This window comes from Acanthopagrus latus, chromosome 8 (assembly GCF_904848185.1).
Source record: "Acanthopagrus latus isolate v.2019 chromosome 8, fAcaLat1.1, whole genome shotgun sequence".
Taxonomy (NCBI): Eukaryota; Metazoa; Chordata; class Actinopteri; order Spariformes; family Sparidae; genus Acanthopagrus; species Acanthopagrus latus.
In genome coordinates, this window is record NC_051046.1 from 27,437,134 (window position 1) to 27,463,690 (window position 26,557).

At 41.5% G+C, this 26,557-nt stretch overlaps 2 protein-coding genes across 8 annotated transcripts in view; one reads left to right on the forward strand and one right to left on the reverse strand.

Annotated features, from left to right (window-relative positions):
• Positions 1-21,850, forward strand: part of ndrg4 (NDRG family member 4) — a 61,938-nt gene extending 40,088 nt beyond the window's left edge. For 4 of the 7 annotated variants that reach the window (XM_037107427.1, XM_037107429.1, XM_037107431.1 and 1 more), the window contains 15 exons: positions 435-473; positions 8,569-8,674; positions 11,740-11,860; positions 12,069-12,131; positions 12,728-12,788; positions 12,918-13,004; positions 13,106-13,162; positions 13,391-13,494; positions 13,588-13,644; positions 13,728-13,779; positions 15,081-15,128; positions 16,128-16,163; positions 16,291-16,342; positions 16,530-16,568; positions 17,969-21,850. In XM_037107427.1, the coding sequence (XP_036963322.1) occupies positions 435-473; positions 8,569-8,674; positions 11,740-11,860; positions 12,069-12,131; positions 12,728-12,788; positions 12,918-13,004; positions 13,106-13,162; positions 13,391-13,494; positions 13,588-13,644; positions 13,728-13,779; positions 15,081-15,128; positions 16,128-16,163; positions 16,291-16,342; positions 16,530-16,568; positions 17,969-18,123 (1,077 nt within the window). In that variant the 3' untranslated portion in view covers positions 18,124-21,850. Of the gene's footprint in view, positions 1-434; positions 474-5,448; positions 5,659-8,568; positions 8,675-11,739; positions 11,861-12,068; positions 12,132-12,727; positions 12,789-12,917; positions 13,005-13,105; positions 13,163-13,390; positions 13,495-13,587; positions 13,645-13,727; positions 13,780-15,080; positions 15,129-16,127; positions 16,164-16,290; positions 16,343-16,529; positions 16,569-17,968 lie in introns of those variants that run through there. The other 3 variants (XM_037107432.1, XM_037107428.1, XM_037107433.1) reach the window with 3 other exon arrangements.
• Positions 21,851-22,544: 694 nt separating this feature from the next.
• Positions 22,545-26,557, reverse strand: LOC119024445 (olfactomedin-4-like). Its single transcript, XM_037107274.1, has 7 exons — positions 26,401-26,557; positions 25,801-25,923; positions 25,459-25,677; positions 24,517-24,667; positions 23,918-24,145; positions 23,476-23,644; positions 22,545-23,165 (listed from the first exon to the last, which is right to left on the reverse strand). Exons 1-7 carry the CDS (start codon positions 26,452-26,454, stop codon positions 22,730-22,732), a joined length of 1,380 nt encoding a protein of 459 aa, XP_036963169.1. The 5' UTR covers positions 26,455-26,557; the 3' UTR covers positions 22,545-22,729.

A 26,557-nucleotide genomic window follows, 5' to 3' on the forward strand; every position in this document is an offset into this window, starting at 1 on the left:
TAAAATTATGTTTCTTGTGAATATCCTAACTTAATGCAGTGCACTACTCAAAAGCTGGAGTACTCCTTTGATACAGTATAGGATATGCATTTATAGGATTTTTGTGCTTGTCAAGAGAGAAATAAATTCTAAATATGAAGCATACATTTGTGCGCATGTTCAGGGACAGTTGAACAAGATATACTGTTTTGCTAAGGTGCTTGTGGGAAACTGGTTTTGTGTTTCTGTGGTTTGGACCTACAGTGCACGGCCTATGCTGCTCTTCTGTAAGTCAAACAGACTTCAGCTCCAACAGTGGACGCATCCTTTGCTGTGTGAGGAATATGTGTGTAAGTTCACACTACTTATCTCCTTCCAATTTTAACTTTTTGTTCTCTCTCTCTCTCTCTCTCTCTCTCTCTCTGTCTCCCATCTCTGCTTATCTTTCTCTGCAGGAGAGTTGTGAACAGCTGATGCCGGTGGGGGACTGGAAGGTATGAACTTATGAGCACACAGCTGCTATGTTGAGAATCAGCCTGCTTCATCTTTTGTGTTCAAGCTGTCTATCGTCCATTTTAAGAAAGAACAGGATGGTGGAGTCCTTTATTATATAAGAAAAGGGTCACTGGTTTTGAGCCACTATCCAGTTTTTTGTGTGGATTCGAAATGCACGCTGGTTGGTAACAGGGAACGCTAACATGCCCATATGAGTGATTGTAAGTTTGAATGTCTTTCTGTGATTCACCTGACTCTTCCAGGGTGTACCTGCCTGTCAATTTTATGAGAGTTTCATGTTTTGTTCGGCAAGACAAACCTCACAGATGAACACAACTTTTATCATTTTTGAAGCATAAAAGCAATCACCAGATGTTAAAAGCTAACTTTAGCATATATACTACATGACGACCACATGAGTTCAACATCATGTGTACTCAGCTTCTTACTACACTGTACAACACACACTTTAGTACTATAACTCGATCAATGGACAAGTTGGAAAGTTTGAGTTAGAAAAGTTTGCAACCACAATCCACCTGTAAATACTATAAACACTCAAACATTAATTGAGATGAACAAAGCCAGTAAAACAACTCTTCTAGACCTTTTTGTTGTGAAAGACAAAACTGCCTTCATTTCAGGTGTTGGCCTACCACTTGTGCATGCTTTAATAAGACACTTACATGGAATGAGGCCACCTGTTCTTTACTTGCCACACCAGGTCAAGTTTGTGGCCTTGTTTTTTTTTAAATATGATTTTGCTGGGATTCACTTAGTGATTTCTGACTAATTATGATGAACGATGATTAATCATCTTGTCTTTAGTCATGTGTTAACAGTAGTGTTTGCTAACATGCTATGTGCGTTGCATGAATGGTAGTGTGCTGAGCCAAGATGTCATAAAATATCCACTTTACAAAAGATTCACAGAAAACATCTTTTCATTCCCCTGTCAGTAAAGAGGGAAAGAGCTGCATTGTTGAATTAGATGGGTGAAGGTGCTCACAGCTGACTGATGGTGACGATGCAACATTTTTGAACTGCTCTAAAAGTACTGTAGCTATAGCTTTATGGCCTAATATTTGTGGTCATTTATACTGATTATATTTAAATATTGAGTAATATGCCACCATGAGTGTCGATTAATTAGATAGTTTACTTTAGTTTTAGTGTTAAACTCAGGCACCTGAGCATTACAGTTTATTGTCTTGCAAATTGTATGACATCAGTTTGACAAGTCCTCTGGGTATTTTTTTCCCCCTTTCCTTTTTCAAAAGTTGATTTTCACACATCTAACTAGTTTGCTGGTTTATTTTAGCCGGGCGTGCTGATTGTCAGACAGGAGTGATGAAACCGTTCTCATGAAACACCTCCATTTCGCACTTCAAACTCACACTTTGAGTTGTAAGACAGTGACACTGCATTTGATGGAGAGTGTTGTTACTGCTCATTGGGCTGCCTGCCTCCACCTTATTTATAGAATGAATTCCTGAAGTATCTGATACCTTTTTAGAGACATCCATGTGTGTTCAACTAAACTGTACAAGGTGTATAGATCATGAAAAGCTTGAAAACATATTTAATCCACCCTCAATGACTCAGGGAATACTTTCATCCTGTGCTCATAGGAAGCTGAGTTTGGATGTGCGCAATATCTCCCTTTTATTTATTTTTTTATTTTTTCAGTGCCCTCATTAAAGAACTCTTTGTCACCTTGACTGGTGACTTCAGTCATGTAGGTATTCATAAAACCTTGATGAGAACATGATCTTATCCTGCAGATGATGGCAAGATCAAATTGAGATTGCTTCTGGTGATGCTAGAGAACTGAAGCAGGCAGCACACCAGACTGAGGAAAGTTCATTGGTTGTTAGTTGAAACAACTTCAGCAGAATGCGTCATCAATTATAGTTGTGAAGACGTAAAAGCCTGCAACTTTTCAGCTGAGGTCAGGGGGAGATGCTATAAGCAGCTGTAAATCTGGAGTTCACCTCTGAGGATCACTGCTGCAGTCGGTTTGAGAAATGGGAGTGAAGATAAATACACTTTTAATTTCAAGTGTTAGAAAGTAATCAATGAATTCAAAGTGATTGTAGGTGTCCATGAGGTCTGGATCTGCACAGAACTGGCTGGCTCTGAGCAGCTGAGCAGCGTTGTTTGTCTTGTTTTGAGCAAACAAGTGCAATATATGACATTTAAAGGTGAAAAAACCTGAAAGGTGTGACAGTGTCTCTGGGTGATGGGGACTGGGTGTCACAACTCTGCATATGTGAGTCATCGTCCACACTTACACTGACTCTCTTTTGTCGAATCTGGACATAAACAGGTAATTCCAAGCTAACGCACTAAGATTTCATAGCTTTTCCATGTTCATGTCTTGGAACTTGAATTGAGGAATATTACATTACAAGCTGTCATGTGTGAAATATGTAGCTATGAGATAGATCAACTGAGTATTTAGAATTTAAATGATGGAATCATACAAAAAGAAAAATGTTCATATTTTTCTGGACTGAACATTAACACTTTAACATAAATGGTATTCCCAGAAATTAAATGAATTATTCTTGGGAAAACATGCAGTCAAAATGACTTAGAAAGTGGATTTTTCAGCTCTGAAGGAACATTCATCAGGGCCTGAAAGGCCAGCAAACTTTATTATATGACAAAAATATACCTATAATACAAGTGAAGTTTCTGCAAAAATTTCAATGAATAGGGTCTCATAGATGTTCATGTTCAACTTGAAAAATCAGCAACTGAACATATGATTTTGGAGTACAGCTATAGGATCTGGCAAGGTCCCATTAATTTGACGAAAGTTTGAATTGGAAATGTTTTCATGAAAATCCCTGACATGAACAGGGAGGGCCAATGTGAGTTAGTACAGTCTGTGATGACTCAAATGTCTTTCTGATTTTTAATATTCGTTCAAACTCTTATTGCTCTCCAAATGCTTGCTGGCAGAGATTGTATGTTTAAAGTAGAGGGAGGGACGCAGAGTCAGCAGGGAGAGGGGGTTCATCGCTTCTGTGGAGGAGAGGGGGACAGAGTCGGAGAGAGAGAGGGAGGACGGGAGGGCAAGCAAAAAGTGGCGTTTCAAGTTGAGTCAGCATGCTGAGTGTTCTGTCAAAAGGAAAGGGGGATAGATGGAGAGAAAAGGGGGAGAGATGGGGTTGAAGTGGCAGAACAATGAGCGTGTGGTGTGTGTGTGTGTGTGTGTGTGCGTGTGTGTGTGTGCATGTATGTGTTAGTAAGAGTGTGTGTATGCTGCAGTCAGCATAATAGGGACGCTGTCACACCATTACATTCATGTGAATATGTACATACACTTCTCAGCCTGTTGCAGGCATCAATAACTTACATCATCATTTTTGACATGCAAAAGGATAAAAACAGCTCTATAATTAACCAAACAGCCTGTACTGTAAATAGACTGGCATTTGTCACAATTCAAACAGAGTTAAAATTGGCATGGCTATTAGTAATACTATAGTAGTAATAGTAATAGAGAGTGTAGCTTCTCTGTACAAAGAGCTTCTCGCTCCAACAAAACAGAAGCAGGCCATGTGGTATTTCCATGTATATAGTATCTATGACAGGGAACTTCAGGCGGTGATGGCAAAATATTTGTTTGTTTGCCAAAATGGTTGATTATGCTCTAATTTGATACATTTCCCCTTTGTCCTCCTCTTTTTGATCTACAACCCTGAATCTGAGAGGGCTGGGAAGCTGTTTAAAACAAAAATAAACCAAAATTCAATAATTTGCCAATCCCTCTTTAGTTTCACCAATTGAAAACAGCCAAAAGACAATGTATGTAATGTTTTACTGTATCAACTTCATTCATATATATAAACATCTGCTTATTCTGAATTTCATGCCAGCAACACGTTTCAAACAAACAAGAACAGAAGCAAAAAAAAAAAAAAAACGACCAGGGAAGCTGTGGAATGCTCCAGCAACACCTGTTAGGAACACATGTACACAGCTGCATTGGCAACAGGTTATAGTGTCACGATCGGGCATCTTTGAAAGACTCATTGGCACAAACAAGGATGTGCCAATGAGTCCGTTTTATTTCCATATGAGTGCATCAGTTTTTATCGTCTTGTTTTACACAGTGTCACAAGTGAGGTACTTGTAGGCGGAGGCCAACAATCACCTACAACTCAAATACTAACCATACCTAGAGGTACAGCGCTGAGGCCCACCTTTACACAATGCAGTCAAATGTACACTCTGATCTTAAAGTTATCTAACAAACAGTGAGGTTGGAAAATTATTCTGGCGGAGAGAGTCTGGGCAAAAACAACACCTGATCATAAGATGACAAACTACAGAAAATCAGATAAGAAATGATATAAAACATAATAGCAGCTAAATATATAGACTAGAGCATGAATGAGGTTCGATCATGTCAATTTATATGGTTTTTCACACAGGTGTGAATTTACCCTTTAAACAAGTGATGTGGTAATGTCTCCTAGTCTTTTACAATCTGAAGCCACTAAACTACAGCCACAGAGTTTTACAGAAGCTGAGAGGTTGTTTCAATATCAAGGCGTCATTCTCCTTTGAGTCTTGATTATTACTGGAAAACATGTTATCTCCCAACTCGTCTGCTAACTCCTAATTAAAAGACTTGACCTCAATACAGCTCATTCATGAGCAGCAGCCGTCTTGTTCTCGTCAAGAACAGGCTGGAACATAACAAGGTCGCTGAGGTAAATAAAAAAAAACAGAAAGACAGGGAAGAGGAAACAGATCCAAATTGAAGCAGTGGTGCTGATGAGAGAGACTGAAGACTGACAAGACAACCGACCAATCCTGTGCAGGGGAGGAAGCAGTTTGAGCAAATCGTCTGCAGCCTGCCCCACACCCTGCCTCAGCTGCCTATAGAGCGTGAGGAGAAGAGGAGGGAGGGAGGGGGGAGGAGGGCTGCAGCTTGGCGCTTAAGAGTCTGGGTGGGAGCAGTGCAGAGCAGACAAAGACACTGCAGCAGCCTGCAGCCTCCACCATCCAACTGTCCACCCTACAGCGAGTGCTCACCAGGACCTAGTCCCTTAAAACAGGAGAGGTCTGGCCGCTCGACTGCCCGTCTGCACACTCCTCTTCTTCCTCTTCTTTGCTGGCTGAGAGAACAGTTACTGTGGAGCCATGCCTGAGTGCTGGGACGGGGTGAGTGGCAGGGAGGAGTGTGTAGTGGAGGGATGCACAGTCTGTACCTGAGTGTAGTGGTGGTGATGGTGAATTTCTGTTTTTCCATCTGGCGTCGACTACGTCAGAATAAATGTCTCAGTCTTTTTTTGCAAACTGATGATGTTTTTTTTTTCCAGCTGCCTCTAAATATTTGTATATTTTCTTTGAAAAAAAAAAAAATCTAATGTTATTCTGAATAAATTCTGCTGGCGGTCACCAAAGTGCAGCTGTGAAACGAAGATGATGTGACGCTTGTTGTGTCTATGTGCTGCGCTCAGAAGGAGAAACTGCAGCGTCAGTGTCAAATGATGGGTCACTCTTTGACTCTGGCCCACTGACACACTTACGCCCGCCAACATGCTCTGATGCACATACCACTGCAGATAAACATGTGAGCGTGTGTGTCCACGGGTGTGTAGCGCAGGTGTTAGTCCTCTTGCGGTACCATCCATTTTGGCAACCTTGAAACAGATGAGTAAAGTTGTGTGTTTGTGTGAGGAAAGGAAAGGAAAGAAAGATGTGCCTTTGTGTTTTTCTGGTTTATTTTGCATGTTTCTTGTGTTCCTAGCTGCTTTTCGGGTCTCAGGTCACAGTTAAACCCACAAAACCCCTCTTGTCATGTTGCTGTGGTGCACCAATCGTCGTATTTTGAAAGCTGCTTTTCCATGTCAACTGAGAGACATTGTAAATTTCCTCTCTGTATTTTCCTCCTGGACGTCTGAAGGTCATCGAGATCTCTGAAATGTCTCCTTGTATCCACCAGAAAAACCAGGCACTGCAAACAGACATGGTGAACAAAGCCTCTGATGCTGCAAACTGCCTCAAATTAGAACACTGATTGCAGATAACACCGATGTTGACGCTGAAATAACAGGGAGATAATCTTGCTGAATTAGCTGCACGTCTATCTGCTGCTGAGGGGATTATGCAGAATTTTAGCAGTTGGCTGCATCCAAATGTGTTGTTTGGTTCTGTGCCGTGAGTCATTGGGAGTTATTCATATCACTCCATAGTGAATGCGTGTTGTTGTTATGGCTATAGAGAGATGCTGCAGATTGACAGCGGCAGGTGAGCGGTCGATTCGGAGTGTGCCAGAATGGTTTTCAGTTGTGAAAGGGACAGAAATGGTGTCAGTGTGTGTTAGACCTCTGTTTGTGTGGTTTAAAATGAAGTATATAAACAGTAAAGCCAGCATCATCTGTGTGTGTGTGTTTTGTGTGTGTGTGTGTGTGTGTGTGTGTGTGTGTGTGTGTGTGTGTGTGTGTGTGCGTGCGCCTACATTGCGCAGCTCATGGTAACAAATATCTCCCACCTCCATTTTGAGTTTGCTTGGCTCTGACCAGACAAAATGTGGGTCATTATACAAGAGTTTGGATACACAACAAGCCAAATGTTTTGAACAGATATGAGCCATTAGAGATATTTAGGGTCATGCCAAAAAAATTCAAAATGATAAAAAAAAAAAAAAAAAAAAAAAAATGTTTAAAAAAAATGTTTAAAAAAAATAATCAGGGAAACAATCTGAACACTTGCAGTAGTCTCTTTATTTAAACAGTTAGTGTCTTTTCCAGGAGACACCAGTGTACAAACACATGGACACATAGACACATACAATGTCCAAGTTAGGTAAAACATTTACAAATGTTTGCCAACGTATTAAAATGTTCTACTGAAACAAGGGAATGTCTTCATAGTTCATTCATCCATTTGTATGCAGCATAGTATTTGATCTTTTGATAATTTCAGTGCGAGCAGGAGGTACAACTAATGTGAAAATGTTCTGTTACATTGTTAGTCAGTTTAATCTGTTTTACAGTAAAGGCTTATAAAGATGAATAGGTGATTACCCTATTTTTTGGTTGAGTTTAACAACATGGTGAATCTTATTGCTGTGATTAAAAGCAAAATGAATAGACACTGTCAGTTATGTCTGGTTTGTTCTCAGGCAGGATGCAGCAGATATTGAGTGCTGAGTTTAGCGTCAAGTCATTGTTTCAGTTCAGAGTATGTTGTTAAAAACCAATATTAAACTCTCCAACATCAGTCAGATGAATGAGTATATTGTGATATAAAATTTTAGCTTCCATTCAAACCGTTTCCCATGTTTGGCTTTTTACTACTGTACGCCCAATTTCTAATGTTTCCTCCCACATTTATTGCATTTCTGATTTCTTTCTTTCTTTTTTTTACAGATCCAACTTGTTGTCAGAATTTTAGGGTTAACACTTACAACCATTAATAATAAATGGTACATTTTAATCTAATATAACTCCAGTCTTATAAAGTAAATCTTATAAACAGTTATTAAGCAATGTCAAATATTTATAACTTAACTAATGATTAATAAAGTTAAGTTGTTAACATTGAAATAACCCTAATTTATTGCCTAATTAACCATACATTTACCATTTATCAATGATGGTTGTTCTAAAGACTTACCAGATTGGGTCATCTTCTGTCAAATTCCAGTTTACATGATGTTCTTTTAGTCGTTTTTCTGAAGATAATATCTCAAATTGAAGACAATATAACCGTCAACACATTTCACTGTGGTCATAGACCACGCTAATTACAGACCTTGTTATCCAAATGAGCCCCTGCACAGCTGCCATAGTGCTGTGAAGCTGCTGATTAATGTGGAACACTGCTGCATTGATGGGCTGTTAATGGTAAAGCAGGATGTGTCTGAAATTCCAGCAGGTGCAATAATGTGTCTCTTGTGGACATATTGATGTGTCGTGACCCACATTTTGAAACACGTGGGACTCTGAATCACTGAGGTTTCTGTTTACCCAGGAAGGATCCAGGTGTAAATGTTCTTACAAAAAAACAGATGAGAGTGTGTGAACCACCAGGTGACTGAGGGCGTGTTTGTGTGTTTTTTCGCAGGAACATGATATCGAGACCCCTTATGGAATGCTGCACGTGGTGATCCGCGGGGCACCCAAGGGAAACAAACCTGCCATCCTCACCTACCACGATGTGGGACTGAACCGTGAGTATCCAAGAAAAGAAAAATGTGTGACTGCGTGTGCGTGGCTTGGCAGATGTTCCCGGCTTGTCAGAGGAGTGTTTCTGCACTTATCAGAGGTGATAATTGGCCTCCGTGCTGCATCATTACAGGAGGAAATGATGCTTTTCATCTGCGGCAAGAGATCACGACTATTGTAATAATTATAAAACCAACCATTTACCATTTATTAAGCAATTGTTTATTGCAGTGTTGCAATTAAAGCCTATAATACTCTGTAAATGATTAATAACTACTCTGTAGTTGGTCATTATAAAGTTACAATTGATGTTTATCAGTCTTTCACCACTGAAAAAACTACTAACCAAACATTAATTACCTATAAATGAACCACATGATTTCATAATGGTGGTTATTATACAGAGACATTACAGTATGTGTGTTTCATCAGGATGTTATTAAGCCATTTTTTGGACCTGAGGGGTTAAATTTGATGTTATGAAATCACATCAATTTCATGAGATTTCCTGTCGGGATTTAGGTGGATAACAAAAATGGTGCACAAATATCCTTTCAAGCTCTAAAAGCTAAGCTATGACTAGCGGGACGTTCGTGTCACTCCACAGAGTCACAGCCTGCCCTGTACGCTGGCTTTTAATGCAGGCTGAGTGGTCAATCATTTCATTAAGGCAGGGATAATGATATAAACCTGTGTACTGGAGGGGAAGGATGGACAGGCGGAGGAGCTGAAAAGAGAATCAAAACAAGGAAGCCGCCGCGTCTCGAAGTGTGATGGGAGCAGACGAAAATAGAAAAGCGGAAGCGATGAGGAGGCAAATGAGAGGGTGAGTGTGAGAGGCATCGATGAAATGTAGGTCAGAAAAACATCCCCATCCTGCGGAGAGAGGTTGGGCGGGGCCGTCAGCGCTGCGGTGCGGTGCAGCCTTGATGGGTGGAGGTGGGATGAGGACGGTGGGGGGGTTTTTGAGGACAGCGTGTCACGGAGCGGAGCCGATCTACGGCCCTGCTGACTGCAGATATTTGGCTTTTGTTGTCTGTCCCACTGGCCTTCATTGGTCCTCTTCCTTTTTTTTGTCTGTTATCTGTAGGCTGATCGCCATCTCACTTAGAGAAAGATAAACACGGAGCATCCCACAAGTAAATTGGGCAATCATAGGAAAAAATGCTGCAAAAAGAAGGAAAATACTGTTAATAATGTAAAATGTAATAGACAATACAGAATATTACCTGTGTATTGCTGCTGCAGGAGAACGACGAGGCTATTAGTATTCATAGCCAGTCACTAAATCATTCGACTGTGGCGCACAATCACACAGGATGGAGGAGGAAAGTAAGGGATGAAAGGAGCTGCGCTGGAATAAAGACATAAAGGAAAACTGGGAGGGAGTTCATTGTTCCAGGTACAACGACTCCCAATCTGCAGATGGCGAAGCGGTCCAGTGGTCCCTGATTAAAAAACACAGTATAGACAGAACAAGAGCACAGTAGGGAGTGGCAATTATGGCATGAAGAGAAAGAGTTAAGGAGTGCGAGTGAGAGAAAGGAAGGCAGGCAGAGCGATTCAAGAAGTAGAAAAGAGATCAAGGAGAAGGAATTGTTGAGGGATGACAAAAAGAAAGTGGGTCATGGAGTCAGTGAGAGTGCAGACTGCGGCGCTGACCGATGATTCAGCGTGCGTCCTCACGCAGCATCGGTATTTTACTGTTATCCCACATGAAAAAAAAACCCCCAAACAAAATGGACGCCACCTTTACTGCCTCCCGCGGTTTTCCTGTCCAGCCCAGTTGTCATGCTAATTGGCCCGTTTAATTAGCGTTGCTCAGCCAGCGCCCCGAGGAGGAAACAGTGTTGCTGCGCGGTTTCACCGAGTATGACACACATGTGCTCAAAGTAGGCCAACTGCAAATCCAGCGGGAGGAGAGCAACTGGAGCGCTGGCATCTTTTATACATGGAACCCATTTCAGAATTAAATGTTCTGACTTTTCTGTACTAGTTCAGGTAAAAGATTTCTAAAATCCCTCAGTGAGTCAAAATAAATCTATGATGAGGATTTTGAGGATTTTCAATTTTGTTTTTTTTGGGGTTGATCCCAAAAGTGTAGTTACTGACCACTTGTGAAAATGACATGAAAGTGCATTGAGACAGGACCGTTGTCGATTTCTGAGACAACACATTAGCTCAAGCAGCTTCTCGCATTGCATTTTGCAGACAGGATCTTTGTTTTATGCTCACTGTCTGGATAGGTTTAGGCAAAAAAAACTTCTTAGCAAGTTTGAGGAAACATTGTGGTTTGGGTTAAAATAACTGTTATTTTTTTAACTTCAGGTACAAATGTATTCACCGCTGACTTCTGGTTTCGCGCTGTACATAAGCCGCTTTCACAATTCACCCATATGGTCCTTTTTTCGACAGACAGCAGCGTGTAAATGACTTTCTTAAATTACTGTTGCCCGCAATTTCCACTGACAGCACAAATTAAAACTCCTCGTAGCGTTAAGGTCATTAACTGTCTGAATTCTATGTGTGTGACAGAATAACTACGTGATGAACACATTATTCAACAAACGCTGGAATGCTTTGACGTGATAACTGTCAATGAGAAAGTCATTGGCGTATGCGAGTGGACATCATCGCCAAGTTTCTCCTCGCATTTTATTAAAACTCGCTGATACATAGTCACAAAGAGAATATATCACAATTAGACAGTCTGAACAGAATCTGTCTTTCTGTGTGTTTCCAAAACCAAAAACAAAAAAAAACTCATTATAGAGTAATTTATAGATTCATTAGTACTTTTGGTAAAAAATAGAGGTGAATAAGGGTTGCATGACATATCAGATCTGCTGGAGTCTTTGCCGTCTTCTTCTGGCACGGGATCAATGTACAGATGGCCACCTTCAAGTTCCCCTCTGAGTCTGATGCATATTTCATGTGACCACATTCCTCTGCTCCCATCCCTCCACCCTCCTCTCCTCCTCCTCCTCCCTACCCTGCCCTTTGCTTTCTTCCCACCTTATCTCTCTATCCTCTCACACCATGCTACCTCTGCTTATTTCCTCTCCTACAGACAAGCTGTGCTTCAACTCGTTCTTCAATAACGAGGACATGCAGGAGATCACCAAGCACTTCGTGGTTTGCCACGTCGACGCCCCGGGACAGCAGATTGGAGCGTCCCAGTTGCCACAGGGGTAGGAAACGCACATGACCAAACACTTTAATACATGACATGTTTGTTGTTCAGTGTATCTTCATCATCGTGTAGGGATTAGGCTTTTAATGATGGCGATTAAGGGAATAATTTAGTGAATGCCTCGAATGCATCATGAGTGTAAGAAAAAAAAAAAGATGCTTTTAAATGCAGTGATTACACACATAGATGTGTCCTTTCTCTCACAGGTACCAATACCCGACGATGGACCAGTTGGCCGGGATGCTGCCCACTGTAGTGCAGCACTTTGGGTTGGTGATCCCTGTTTTTAAACTACACATATTCCACATTTATCCACAGAGCCGGCAGCCATCTGCAGGGACATCGTGTCCTCTTTCTACTCCTCAGGTTGCCAAAGACAAGAGATTTTTTTGGTGGCACATAAAACAAAAATTAAATTGAATTGCCCTGTTCATACCAATTCTTCTGCACATTTTTTGTAGTACACTGAAATGTATCATGAGTATGACATTTCATATCTGAATTCACCTTTTTGTTTCTGAGGTGTTGAACACATTGCAGCTTCACAGCCTCAGTGTTTGATTCCTGAGCAGTGTCTCTTGATTGAAGAGTGGAAAAAAAAAAAAAAAAGATATCGACGTTTTTCTTCCCAGTAGATGTAATTTTAGCTCGGACATTCAGTACCAGCCACAGCTGAGACGTACAACACTTTGTTCTGCACGAGCCAGAATTTCAGTGTGTGCTGCCAACGCTACAGATCCTCGTATAGGCACAGCAGACTGTCACAACAGTGTTTGTACTATTTCACTGCGTTCTCCACTCATATGGACTATTTCAATTATTAGGAATCTTCAGCATGCACCAATGTTTGTTTGTTTTTTTTCAGATTTAAGAGCATCGTTGGGATCGGTGTTGGAGCTGGAGCTTACATTCTGGCCAAGCTTGCTGTAAGTCACATCTCAGTGTTCAGATACTACACTATATACTGAGCACTGATGCGTTCTGAGTGGCAATTCTGTCACTGCCTCTAAATCCAGGATGAGCCTTACATATATTTCTGTGCCCTCTGCTCTCAGCTGATCTTCCCTGACATGGTGGAGGGTTTGGTCCTGCTCAACATCGACCCCAATGGTAAAGGCTGGATCGACTGGGCTGCCACTAAGGTACCAGTTTATAACCGCATGCTGGCGCTTTCGGGTTGGCGCCCTTCTAAATCAGATTTTTGTGTTTTCCTCTGATAACGCTCTCCCTGTCTGTCTCCCAGCTGTCAGGGCTGACCAGCGCTCTGCCAGACACTGTGCTGCCACATCTCTTCAGCCAGGTAAGCTCATGATCCGGCAATAAATAGGGTAATTGTTTTTCCAGTTGCTATTCTAATTTTCAGGGGAAGAAAAAGCAAGGACAACTAAATTCTCAAATGAGTAACTGAATTACACAAAATATTTTATATTTTAAAGAAATTGTCCTCAGGTTGTTGCATACATGAAGCAAACGAATCATGAATGCATCTTTGCAAAGGTTCTGACCCAGTCTGTGTGCTTCTCTGCAGGAGGAGCTGATGAACAACACAGAGCTAGTGCAGAGCTACAGGCAACAGATCAACAACACCATCAACCAGTTCAACCTGCAGCTTTTCTGGAACATGTACAACAGGTGAAGACAGAAACGTCTCCCACTCAGACACACATGAACACACACAAGTAATGGCTTCATCTTGACGCGCCTCATGTCTCGTGTCTCTCTCAGCCGGAGGGACCTGGAGATGAATCGCAGTGGGACAGTGATCAACGCCAAGACCCTGAAGTGAGTCAGTTTTGAAGAATTTTATAGAAACAGAAAAGCAGGTAGCAAACATGGACAATTAAATATTCTGAATGTTCCTTTAGGTGTCCTGTGATGCTGGTGGTGGGAGACAACGCTCCTGCTGAGGAGGGAGTGGTGAGTCCATCATCCTATATAATCCGCCCGCTCTGAAGATTTCTTTTATCTCATTATTAAGTGCCTGTGTTTCCCCAGCTGTCCTCCTTCTTTGGCTGAACTTTTCCACCTCCGACTTCAGAGTAGTCCAGCCTCAAAGAAATTTTAGTCCATCCAAAGCTCAAAGCTGACGCACCCCCCCCTCCTCCCAGTATTCTTGCCCTGTTCAGTGTTTTGTACTTGGCATGTAAATCCAGTTAGTGACTGTTTGTCCTCATTCAGTGAAACAGAAACAGGTCAGCCAGCACAGACCTGGTTCCCTCTCGCTACAGTCCTGCTGCACCCCGAGGACTCCGTGCCTGTTCGGTCTGTCCATCTGTGTCTGCGTGTGCAGTGCATGATTTTGATACTATAGGTGTGTGTGTGTGTGTGTGTGTGTGTTAGTGTGTGTGTTATCTCCTCTCCAGGGGCCAGATGGCCTCACTCTGTCTCTCGGGTTTCCTGGTTTGAAGCGGCCCAGATATTTATGCTTCTGCACCAGTTAATCTGCAGCGTGTTCAAATGAAATCAAATCACCCCTGCCGTCAGATGGAGGAACGAGGCGGAGGTGCATGCGGGCAGGGCGGGGAGTGGTGTCGTTATAAAACATCTTGGAGAGAGGGGGGGGATGGAGAGATGGAGAGTGACAGAGGAAAAGAGGGCAGCAGCGTGAGGAAATGAGAGACGTAAACAAAGGTTGTTTTATTGGATGTGACAGATGGAGGTCGCGTAAATATTTCATGTCCGCTGATGTGCTCACTCCCACTTGTATGACACATTACTTTATATTTGCAGCGTCTATTTTGTTTTGAATTTCATCCGATAATGTCCCGGCAGATGAGCTCATTGATACAGACAGACGTTACAAGAGCTTTAAAAAGAACATTTTGCGAGATGACTTGCATTAATGTCGAGCCTTAATGTGTCTGGACAGTCAGATATGAAATTGGGGAATCTGTGAGAAGGATTAAAGATTAAAAGCGGCAGGGAGGAAAACCCTGCACCGTGTGTGTGTCTGTGCGTGTCCAAAAGTGTGAGTGGTCATGTATCTGTTCACATCTGTTGTCTGTGTGTGTGTGTGTGTGTGTGTGTGCGCACACTGCGGCTGTGCTCTGCTGGAGTGACTCATCTCTGCAGCACACTGCAGCATCTGGGTCAGTCACATACATACCTCCACATATCCTGACCATGTTGAATCCCCACAGTCACCAGGTTTTTGTAGCTGAAGCTCCTTTGAGGCACATTCAGTTCAACCTGCTGTTTTGTTTTTTTTTTCCCTCAAGGTCGAGTGCAACTCCAAGCTGGACCCGACCAACACCACCTTCCTAAAGGTAACTCTCTGTCCTTATCTGACCTACTGCTACGCCACCATTGCACCAAAGTTCTGGGTTGAATGTGCAAGCAACACGTCAGTAAGCGATCAGTTTAGGCACACTTTTTACATCTGCAAAAATAATCATAATGAGTACAGAGAATATAAATGTTAAAGTCTGAACACTGCAAGCATGTGACACCAAGGTGCAGACTGTTTTGTTCAGTGCAGCTGTCGGTAAAGGAACAGCTTACTTTACTTTGGTAAATAGCGTTCATACTAAATAATCAGGTGCTAATTAGTCTTCACTGAAATCAACTCAGAATGAAACACTACCCTACTTAAAATAGAAACTAGCCCAGTGAAAATGATACCATAAAAACAAAGAATTACATTTAAGGAAGACAAATGCTTAAACTGTGACACATCCCACTGCTCAGGTAGATCCTCTGGGACTCTTGATGTCATACTATAATCCTCAGCAGTGCTCTGGATGGACTTCCTGTGATCTCTCCACGAGACACGTCTGAGTGACTCAGAGAAAGTCATGATTCACTCCCCCGTCACAAAAACAAACAGGGCTCTGTGCTCTTGTGTCTTAATGAGTGGATGGAAGCAGTGGGTGCAACTTTACTTCTGCCGCAACACAGCGTGATCATTTAGGCCAAATAACACTGCAATGTCTGGTCTTTTCATTACTCAGCAGAAGCCCAATATTTATATTGTAGCAGTCATCGTTTTATTTCCATGTAGCATGCAGAAACAGATAACAAATGCACTGTTTGATACTGGATTACATAATGGAGATGTGACAGTGAGCTTATGCTGTTGTTTCCAGCCAGGATGCTTTCTATTGCTCCTCTTTAAAATATGAACTGTACACCGCATATAATTCAGTTACACAGTTATTGTTACTTGCAAAGCAGAGGCAAGCAAAGAGGATGTGCATTAGCTCTAGTTCCTGCTGTTGCGAGCTCTTAGCAGTGTGGTTAATTGCTGCTGTCTCGTCTTGTGATAGATGGCTGACTCCGGTGGACTTCCTCAGCTCACTCAGGTAACAACCGCGCATGATCAACTGGCTGCCGTACAATCAAACCGAGACACACCTCAAACGTGTCATCCATATTTGACAGTGTTCAAATACAGTGAAATTTAAAAACTCCGACATGTTGTTTTTCCAGCCCGGCAAACTCTCTGAAGCCTTCAAGTACTTCCTGCAGGGGATGGGCTACAGTAAGTATCCATTAATAAAGAGCTGTGTTTAATATGTGTATCTTTGCCTTTGGAGTCATTTGTTCTTTCTTAAAGTGATTTGAGCTGTAATGTTGTAGTCATGTGTCAGTGTGTTGTGATGTATTTCATGCAGAGGGACATGAGTTGTGTTAATCTTGCCCTCTGTCTCCTTGCCCCGTTCTCTCAGTTGCTTATGTGAAGGATCGGAGGTTGAGTGGAGGGCCAGGTACTTCCCCCTCCCTGTTCACCTCTGACCTCTTATTGCTGCCCTGTTCGATGACATTGGCATTTTGATTTTTTTTTTTCTTTTTTATGATTTTTTTTTTTTATTTGTTTAGTTTATGAATACAATATTTTGGGCTGCTATGAAATTACTTTTGCTGTCATTTCTGGTGCTCTTTTGTTTTCTTATCCCAAGGACATTAAACCCCATTTTTGTTTTAGCAAAAATAATTTTTCCTCCCATGGAAAAATATACTGCCCTCACTACCTCCCCCCCCTCCTCCCCACATTCCTTTGCCATTACATCTCCAATACAGTTCTTTGCATGGCCTTGAGCAAAGCCTTTTGGACTATGTGTAACAAATGACCATTAACGTGTTACTGCTAACATAAGAGAAGTAATAGTTTAGGCTTTAGGAGAATGGCCAACAGAAAACCAAATTTAGTTCCTTCAACCCTAAAATTAAAAACTAAAATTGTCCTCAGGATTTTGTATACAAGTATACAATATGAAAGTATACAATATGAAACACTAAAGGATGCACCATTGAGAATCAAAACCATCCTTAAGGGCTTTGGGCTTAAATATTTTCTCGAGTTTTATCGCTGTCAGGATGAAAACATGAAACATCATCATATGAACGGGCTCTTCAGTGTGCTCTTGGAGCTTATTGTTTTTACATTTCTGGCCACTAAACTGTGTTCAGCTCTATTTGCAGAATCAGAAACAGAGCTCTGATAATCCCACAGCACTCTAGCGGGCCAGCTAGAAATGACAGACAAAACAAAATTTGTGACTAAATGGTGAATATAGTCGACCGTTATGCAGCTTGATGTTTGTTTTGGAGGCCAAAACACTGTGGGAAAAGTGAATCTATTCCTTATTTTAATGATTTATAAGAATATGTGATAATAATATCTTGACCACTGCTGCTGGAAGTGCAGATAGGCAACTGCTTGTACCCATGTTAGGCCCAACGGCTGAAGGGGATAATTCTGTATGTAACTGTGTTCACAACTTGTTGTGCTGCCCCTTAGTGGCCAACCAAATCTATGAAGCTACATGGCAGGGTCCCCATCTCACCTGCAGGGGAACATTTAATTGTCATCAGTGCCCAATAATAATAATGTTATTGCATGAATCCCGCTAAATTATTATGATTCTGGTAAGGCTCAAGCTTAACACATTCAGAAACTGGATTAATATATTGAGTTTGACAGGTCTTGAAAAAACACCAAGTAAGTTTACTTGCAGTTCATCCAGCTACAAAAAGGGATATTCCTCAGTTCTGGCATGTGCTCCCCTTATCTCCCCAACATCAACTAATCATGCGTTTTTTTATTTTTACCAAATGTAATACTGAATCTTTTGTCTTCCACTCGTTCCCCTCCCCTACCTCCCAGTGCCCTCCGCCAGTATGACCCGTCTGGCTCGCTCCAGGACGGCCTCCCTGACCAGCGCCAGCTCCATTGACGGGTCCCGCTCTCGGGCCTGCACCCATTCCGACAGCACTGAGGGAGTCGGCACGGTCACTCAAACCATGGAGGTGTCCTGCTAAGCTGAGCCATAGAAAGAGGGAGGGAGGAGTTAGAGGGATGGAAGGGAGAGACAGGGAGAGGCAAAAGTGGAAGTGAGGTTCATGAATGAGGTGAAGACGGCTCTCTCTGTCTTTATCTATCTCCTCCGGATCCCTCTGTCTGCCATCTTCTTCCCTCCTCCACTGTAAGATACCATATGTATTGCTAACGCCCTACCACACCTGTCAGTTAAAGATTTAGACAACTTGTTTCCTTTCTCTAGTTGTCATTCTTGTGTTTGCTAAGTGTCTCCTCATTCTTTGCCTGCACCTGTTATAACCCCCCCCCCCCCCAAAAAAAAAATAACCCTGTCAGTCAAACATCCCCACAACAATATGTGATAATGAGCTGCTGATAAGATGAACATCTGTCAGAGATGGTGGAGGTGCTGGATTTTAGTGGGTAACATAATGAAAAATTGTAATGTATCAGTACTAAACAGTTTTTTTTTTTCTTGTAATGTGAGAATCTCTCTCTGTGTTGTTTGCAAAGGATGGTCATTTCAGAGGGGGCGTGTCCAGGATTTGACAGACAGCAGAACACAGCTTATCGTAGCTGAGTGCACCTGTAGTGCTTAGAGAGGAGTCGTTAGCTGTTTTTAGTCTAAGAGCGTAGCTAGAATACCCCACGCTGATTTAAAGCTGCACTTAGTGAGATTTTGTTTTATATTTGTAAACCACACTAAAAATGTAAGCGTGATCTGATCGGCCTAAATGTGGTTCAGGTTCAGATTACTGCTGGGAGCAGGTGGGCCAATGTTATCATACACACCTTCCCAGTAAAGTATTAAAAAAATCCATCTGTGTAATAACAGTCTGTTTGTACAAGGTAGTCAGAGATCTGAGACACAATCTGAGGCTGGACTCAATGAACTTTGATTACATCCTGAAAGAAAATTGAAACCCCGGCACCAGTTGTAAACCGAGCCACTACATCACCACGGAGCTTGGCTGACACAAATTAGCAGCTTCCACCTGTTTTTACTGCGTCTTACCTTAATAATCTGAGCGTGATATGGCCAAATGTAACTAAAGTTGTGTTCAAATAATCTTGATTTTGAGCAAATTGACAATCCGTAATTTGTCCAATCTATTATTTAGTGTCAAAAGAGAATAACATTACAGATACGGATTTACAATCTGATGCAGGCAATGTAGCAGTAAATTTCACAGAAGCACTTAATCAGCATGCAAAAAAAATCTTGGAGTGGAACTTAATATAGTGAACTAAGTATTAAACTGCTTTAAAAAATATAATTGAAATAGATTATGAGCTTAATGTTCATTTATGATGTTTGTATGTAGCGTGAGCTCTGGGGAATAGAGCTATATCTCATAGAGGAATTAGTATTATTCTGTATAAGCTTAAAGTGGAAAAAGGAAACGCATTTAGAAGATTTAATCTCTTGAACTACACTGTAGTTCTATTCTATTCTATAATGATTTTACTGATTATTAAAGTTCAAATAGTCCCTCATTTCTTCCATTTGGAGCCACATTAGTGTACCGTTGCTGAGTGCAGCTTTACCTTGTGTGTCATCTCATATTTAGAGAGACAATCCACTACATTAACATAGGCTAGAATACGTATTTATCATCATGTATATGCATGTGAATGTGAAAGTAATCTTAGGGCATTTTAGAATCTGAGTAGTATCTAGTATTAGGGCATTCTTCATTCGCACCTTACATGTGGCTAGTTAAATAGAGCCATGGATGCAACCGCCAATCATCAGTCTGTAACTCCAGTGTATGGACGTGGTTCCGGCCGTAGTCGGCTCTTTGTGGTCTCTAACGTGACAATCACACTATGACCCAAACCAAACTAGACCAGGGGGACCGAGGCAGGACCAGGCCGACCCGACAAAACTTTCTGGGTCACCGCCAAAGAACTCGCAGAAGCCTTCCCTTACAGCGCCCAGCCCCTCTCTGTGGATATACCAAAGCTGCAAACACACAAGTATCCACAACCACACACACATTCCCACGCACACACACACACATTCTCACACATGAAAGCTGTGTGGGCTGTGCTTTGTAAGGGAACTAAGCCAAAGATAAGACATGAAAACACTAAACTCACATCAAAGAAGGAAGTCATCACTTTGTGGTCGGTGTGTGTTTTGATGTGCTGTGCAACCATAATGTCACAGATATAGTACATGTATATAGTTTTAGACTAGTGAAGCTGTGTGCTGTTATCAGTTCTAATGCTGGACCACCTTTTCATTGTGATCAGACGTGGGGTCCCCTGGTTTTCGGCTTAGTAATGTACTGTATTTGTGTAACATTGTCACCTTCTTCTGTTTCCAGTTTTACACAAAACCCTTTGGTCCCCTGTCAGTAGGGGCGTAGCTTCCAATCGCTGAGGTGTGCACTTCCCTGAGGCAGCCTGTAAGGGGCGGGGCTTTTTTGGTGCCATTTGGGCGCCAAGCTCGGAATGTAGGGCAACCCCCATCCACCTCAAAAAAAAAAAACCCTTCCCCTAAAAAAAAAAATCACAAGGTGCCCCGGCTCTCACAGGCAAACCCAGTCGCACCCTAAAGGGCTATCAGCTGAAGTCACTTTTTAAAATGTTGGTCGTGTTAGTCGTGTTGCTGAGATCCAGGGGACCCAGGAGAGCAGCAGACTGACAGAGAATAAGCTTTTTTTTTCCATGCAAAGAGAAGGGGATTTTTCCAAGCATAGAGAGAGATTCTGAATGAATGTTAAAGGAAAACGAATGTGTTTTTGTTGAAGCTGGAGAGATTATTGTTGAATTGTGTGAACTATCCAATAAGTGTAAAAGATTGAAAAACTATCCTGACGTGCAGGGATGAGAGATTATGATGAGATGTTAGACACTCAGATCAAACACCTCAGTCGTGGATGAATTTCATGAACACTGAAGGATGCATGTAGCGGAGTTCGTATACAGTCATACTTTCAGTGTTTCTTCTCTACACCAAGCTATTTTCTGCCATCTTCACTTTGGTTTCCTCCAACATGACTACTACCCAAACTGCCTGGGGGGCTCCTGAATGTATTTTGTCCCTTTTTGAAGTGCTGTACAGTATTGTCAACCTACGCCTCTCAGAACCCCTCTATGGTTTGCACTTCCTTTCCTGCTCTGCATCTTTGACATCTAACCCTGTACATGAAACCCAGTTCTTTCCTGCTCCTCCTGCAAGGTCTATAAATAGTGAAGCGCAGTAGCAATTGTGAAAGTCCACAGTAAGCTGCCACTGGGATCAGTGTGTATAGACCTTGGTCCTCCTTGCACTTGTAGATACTTTTTATTTATAGAGCAGGTTACCCAAACCGAACACCCTCACACTAATGTATTGTGAAAAAAAAAACGTATTTCTGTTCCTCTTCCCTTGGAGTTTCTGTTTTTTATAGGCAACAATAGGGTGTAATCTCATCTTGGTATAATGATATTGGTTCATGTGTACTACTACTATTCTTCTTCTTCTTACTGCCATTATGATTGATTTGTATTGAGCAATAAGTTTTTTTTTTCTTGTTTGGATCATTTCATATTGTGGGAGTCTTCCCTATGAGCTTGTTTCTATTCACAACAGTAGACGGACTCTTACCTGCTTTGTTGTCATTCAAATGTGTAATGTAAAGTTTAAATATATTATATATAAATACATATACAAAGTAAGCTGTCTCTGTCCATGTACTGATCAAGTAACAAGTAAGAAATAAAGACTTCATGTCAGAATTTGAGGAGTCAGGTGTCGGATCATTCTCAAACGGTCACCATCCTTGGAAAACAGATTTTAATGAGGCTTTTCCAACATCAGCTGTTATGCACATTACTGATCCTCAGACAGTTTCCACTATTTCATTACTCTTATTTCATTGCAAACATTTCACCTCTCACCTCAAGCAGACCAACTGATTCCGGATAATTCTGATGATGTATGCAGTATTTCCACATTCTGTATATACATCAGCTAAAGCGCTGACAAGTATGTTTTATCATAGTTTAGCAAAAGAATTTTCTGATGCAACCCACGCCCGGGCTGCAGAGGCAGTTTTGCAGGGTATTTCTATCGCATTATACCCCACCTCCTATGCTCATTACCACACAAAAAAAATTGGAGATTTATTTTTCTCAGGTTTTAAAGATGTGTATTTCGCTGCCATCAAGGTGAATACAATCAACAATATAGGTGAGGTTTCTAACATTACTCATTACAGTTTTTGATTTGATTGACTTGATTTTTGATCATCCACATCCTAGACAGATGTTTAATATAAAATACTTAGAGCAGCTCAGGGGAAATAAATCCTCCCCTTTCCCATTACGTAGGTGAAATATATTCAGGAGGTGTTGAGCTACTTGAAATGTGCTTAACAGCAGTTGGTAAGAGAGCAAAGTGGAACAGTACAGCAGCAAGAAGACGACTCAGAACGGTTTATTATTTATTAGAATGCAAAGACACATGATGCTTAATGTAACATGTATAGCACAGGTTATTTCACATCCCCCCTTTTTGCTTTTTTGGCCTTTTTTATGACTTAAGTTTTCTTGCTTGATTAACAAAGCCCTTATTTAAGTACAAGATTTTATAGAAGATGTGGTTGCATTATCTTTTTATGAAAACACAACCTTATAGGAGACCATGTAGGAGTCACAGTAGGCATGTAGCATCTGGTCCACAGGGCTGTAGTTCAGGGACAAAATGTTGGGATACATCTTTTTGAAGAAGATGCCAAGGTTGAAATTCTCTACCCCAGTGGTAGTGTCAAACGAATAGAAGATCTCCTCAGTTTCTTTGTCGACATACCGTGTTGCATAGAGCACACCACACACCATAAAGGTGTTGGTCATGCCCTGCTTGTAGACTGAGGTGTGCCAGGTTTGGCCAAGTCTGAGTGGTTCATCATCCTCCACCTTGGACAGCACCAGGTTGCCAAAGTCCTGTTTGGTGGTGTAGGTCACCCAGACACCTGACTCATCTGTAGCCAGGTCCAGGTCTGTGAATGGGTAGCATTCATCAAGGTGGCAGAAGTTACCCTTTGAGTTATACCTGAAAAACACAGAGGACAGAAGTGATTTTTCCCTTTAAGAAATGACAATTTTGAAAGTACTGTATGTGCATACTGTATGTACACTGTGAAAATCTGTATCTTAGTTTTATTTGGCTCATTATGCTACAGTATGTTGTGACTTGGCATATAAGTCATTTTAAATATATATTAATCTTTTACAAAGTTTTGTTTATTGTTCTCATAAAACTTCCAAATTCAAAACTTAATGAAAATGTGAAAGATGTCATGACTTGTGGATGCATCACTCCTGGCATCAACAACATCCATTCAAACACTGAAGCACCGTACCTGGTACCTTTGGGCAGTTTTATGTTGTCCACAGTTTTGGAGTTGAGATTGAATCGACAAACTTCATCTTCGTTGTAACAGTTGTAGTACAAGGCCCCTCTATACATAACAACATTTGGACCCTGGATGGTGTTGGTGGTTGGGTTAGATGAGTGGATCTCGACATTTCCTGTAAGAAGACAGACGACGCAAGAGAGAAGAAAGTGAATGCAAACATAAGTATGTTTATGTTATCATTTGTTAATATAAGAGACAGCAATCAATAGTATTTTAGATGGGTTTTTTTGTTTTTTTTTTTACAATAAGTCTTGTGATGCCTTAGCATTAGAAAGTCCCCCAAACAATGAATGATAATGCTAAGTTTTACTCACCATTCTTGTCCAAAAACCTACACAAACAAAACCCTTTTGCACAAGGTAGCAGATTCTGAGCACTTCTTTACCTGGTGTGCTCTGCCCAACTATGAGAGCGCTCAGGCTGGAGTAGAGACGGATGTAGTTGGAGTATCTATCGCTGGAGGTCATCATCACCAGCCAGTGCCAGCTCTCCTTCCCAGCCTCTGGTTTGGAATCCCGACCCCAGGCTCCATACTTGTAGGACCCAGGATATTCTCCTTCTATGTACATCCTCGGCCCGGTAATGTTCTGGAACTGACCACGGGGACAGTTACCTTCGGAGAAAAAACAAAATGAAACAGAGATGTAGATAAACTACACCAATACATCTGTGAGCAAGGCGTCCACTGGTTAATGATTGCATCGTAATTGTGGTGATTGATGCCGAGAGCTTCCCACAGTTCATTTATACCCTGCATTGGCTATTAGAGGGGAGGGCCTTTCACAGCTGTGAGTGCCAGTTTCTGGTGTGGACGCTGTGGACAGAGAACCAGCATGTCCTCTGTTGTTGGGTGTAATTTTGCTGGATGTTAAGGTCTGGTCGCAAAATATCACATCAGAAAATACACATAAAAAAGGAATTGCTATATTACCATAATAATGAGTGTTAAAAACAAACTCCCCACACAGTCTGTTTGGGACATACCGCGTGGAGGCTCAGTGGGTTGCGTGGTGGGGCGTCTATTTCTGCACTTGGTCAGGTTGCTTTTCAGAAGCTGGTTTTCTCGTTGTCTCTTCACCAAGCCCGTGATATCGTAGGTCTCCAGCTCCTTCATCTCTGCGTTTAGGTCCTCCAGCTGAGAGACAGTTAGAAAGAATGTCCATGGATTCAGCATTACCTGAAAACCATACTGTTTTGTCCATTTATGGAAAAAAAATATCTAATATAATATAATATTTAGCTGCATAATTACAGTTATGTCTATGTCTGTTCCTTGTCCCATTTTCCTATCTTTGCTACTATGATATATCATATTATTATTCTTAAAAATTCAAACTTTATTGCCAAACTTAAAACAATATATCTTGCCTAGACAATAATTTTTTTTTTAAATAAAACAAATAAACACTGATACAGTTTTGAAATATAAAAAACATCTTCTCTGAGGGGCTGACAAAAATGCAAGCTGATGCAGATGCCAATGTGAGCAGTTCTCAGTAAATGTAACTGTAACTACCTGATGAGCATTCAAGTCAACAGGGGGCTCAGAATCAGTTTTACATTTAAATTGTATTTTCTCGGCTCAAATTTTCATGACAAATATATATATTCGAGTTAATATGAGAACTTTCTGATGTGAAAAGCAATGCTCTCCGCCATTATCTCTCTTGATACAACCAGATGGCGGCAAAAGTCGAAACTGTCTTACCTACACATGTTGCTTTTCAGCCTACATTAATTGTGGGCCACTTGGCCACTTTGACCTGGACAAGCTGTATATACTACAGTAAATCAATATTACAATAGTAATTTTCATGTTTTATTTATGCTATACAACCAAAAATCAATCTATACTTTGAGCAGATCTGCACACATGAATGATGCCACCGGTGAGCAGCTGGTGCTTGTCCCTCTGTGTGAATGTACCTGTTTAGTGGCATTAATAGCAAGATGCTGGTCTTCCAGGGTGGTGCTGTTAAGCCGGTCAATGAGCTGCATGATTTCCAGCAGTTCGTTCTCGATCACCTGCAGGCTGATAACTCCATAGAGCTCTCCGTCATCCTCCCTCTCCAGGGTCGCTACGTCTTCCTCCAGCCGGGGTAGACGTCGTTCCAAACCCAGCATCAGACTCTCCAGCTCCAGGGTCTGCAGAGAGAGGAGACACCACTCAGCACTCCTTCACCATCAGTGCATACACACATAGATGTTGTTTATTAAATTAAAATTACTGTGTTCTTGCCTGTTGTAGAACATAACAGTACCAGTTACCTTCCGAGGGGTGATGTACGTGTTGCATCTTGATGCATTGTCCTCCGCTGTGCTGAGTTTATCATGAGGGAATACCTTTTCTGAATTAGTAAATTCACACACACACTTATCACGGGAAGGTGCCTGAAATCAAAAAAGATCACACACGGCATGTAAAATTAAATACTGAATACCATATGTAAATGTGTCTACATTTGAAATAGGGAGTGCATAATTTGCAAAAATTCAACCTAGGCTTTTTTTGTGAAGGTGCCCAAGTCAAACCTTCGTGTAAAAGCATAATGACGAAGAAAGAGGTACTGCTACTGTGTACGCAAACAATGTTCTCAATGCTCGTGTTCATGAGCATGGTGATACTACGAGCAAAGTTTCATGTTGTGTCGAGCCTTCTTAATGTTTTAAAAACAGAGATATTGATGCTATCATGCCCATTGAAAATGAGTTTGACCCGAAAATGAAAATACGGTAAATCTTGAAAGTGCCTATTTTGTCGTAATTACTCTTTTACATGAAAGTTTGACTCGGGTCAAACAAAAAAAAGCAGATAAAAGTCATTTAAGAAAATAAGAGCAGTCACGTTATGTGTCTGTGTTTTCTTACCTGTTGGGTGAGGGTGATCAGAGCACACAGAGGAACGATCACATACAGCTTCATGGTGGATCAGAGAGCAGAGCGCGATGAACACAGTTCAAATAGGACTGCAGCAGCAGCTTCTCACTTATGAACACTCCCACTAACCTCTGTATGTGAGAAATGA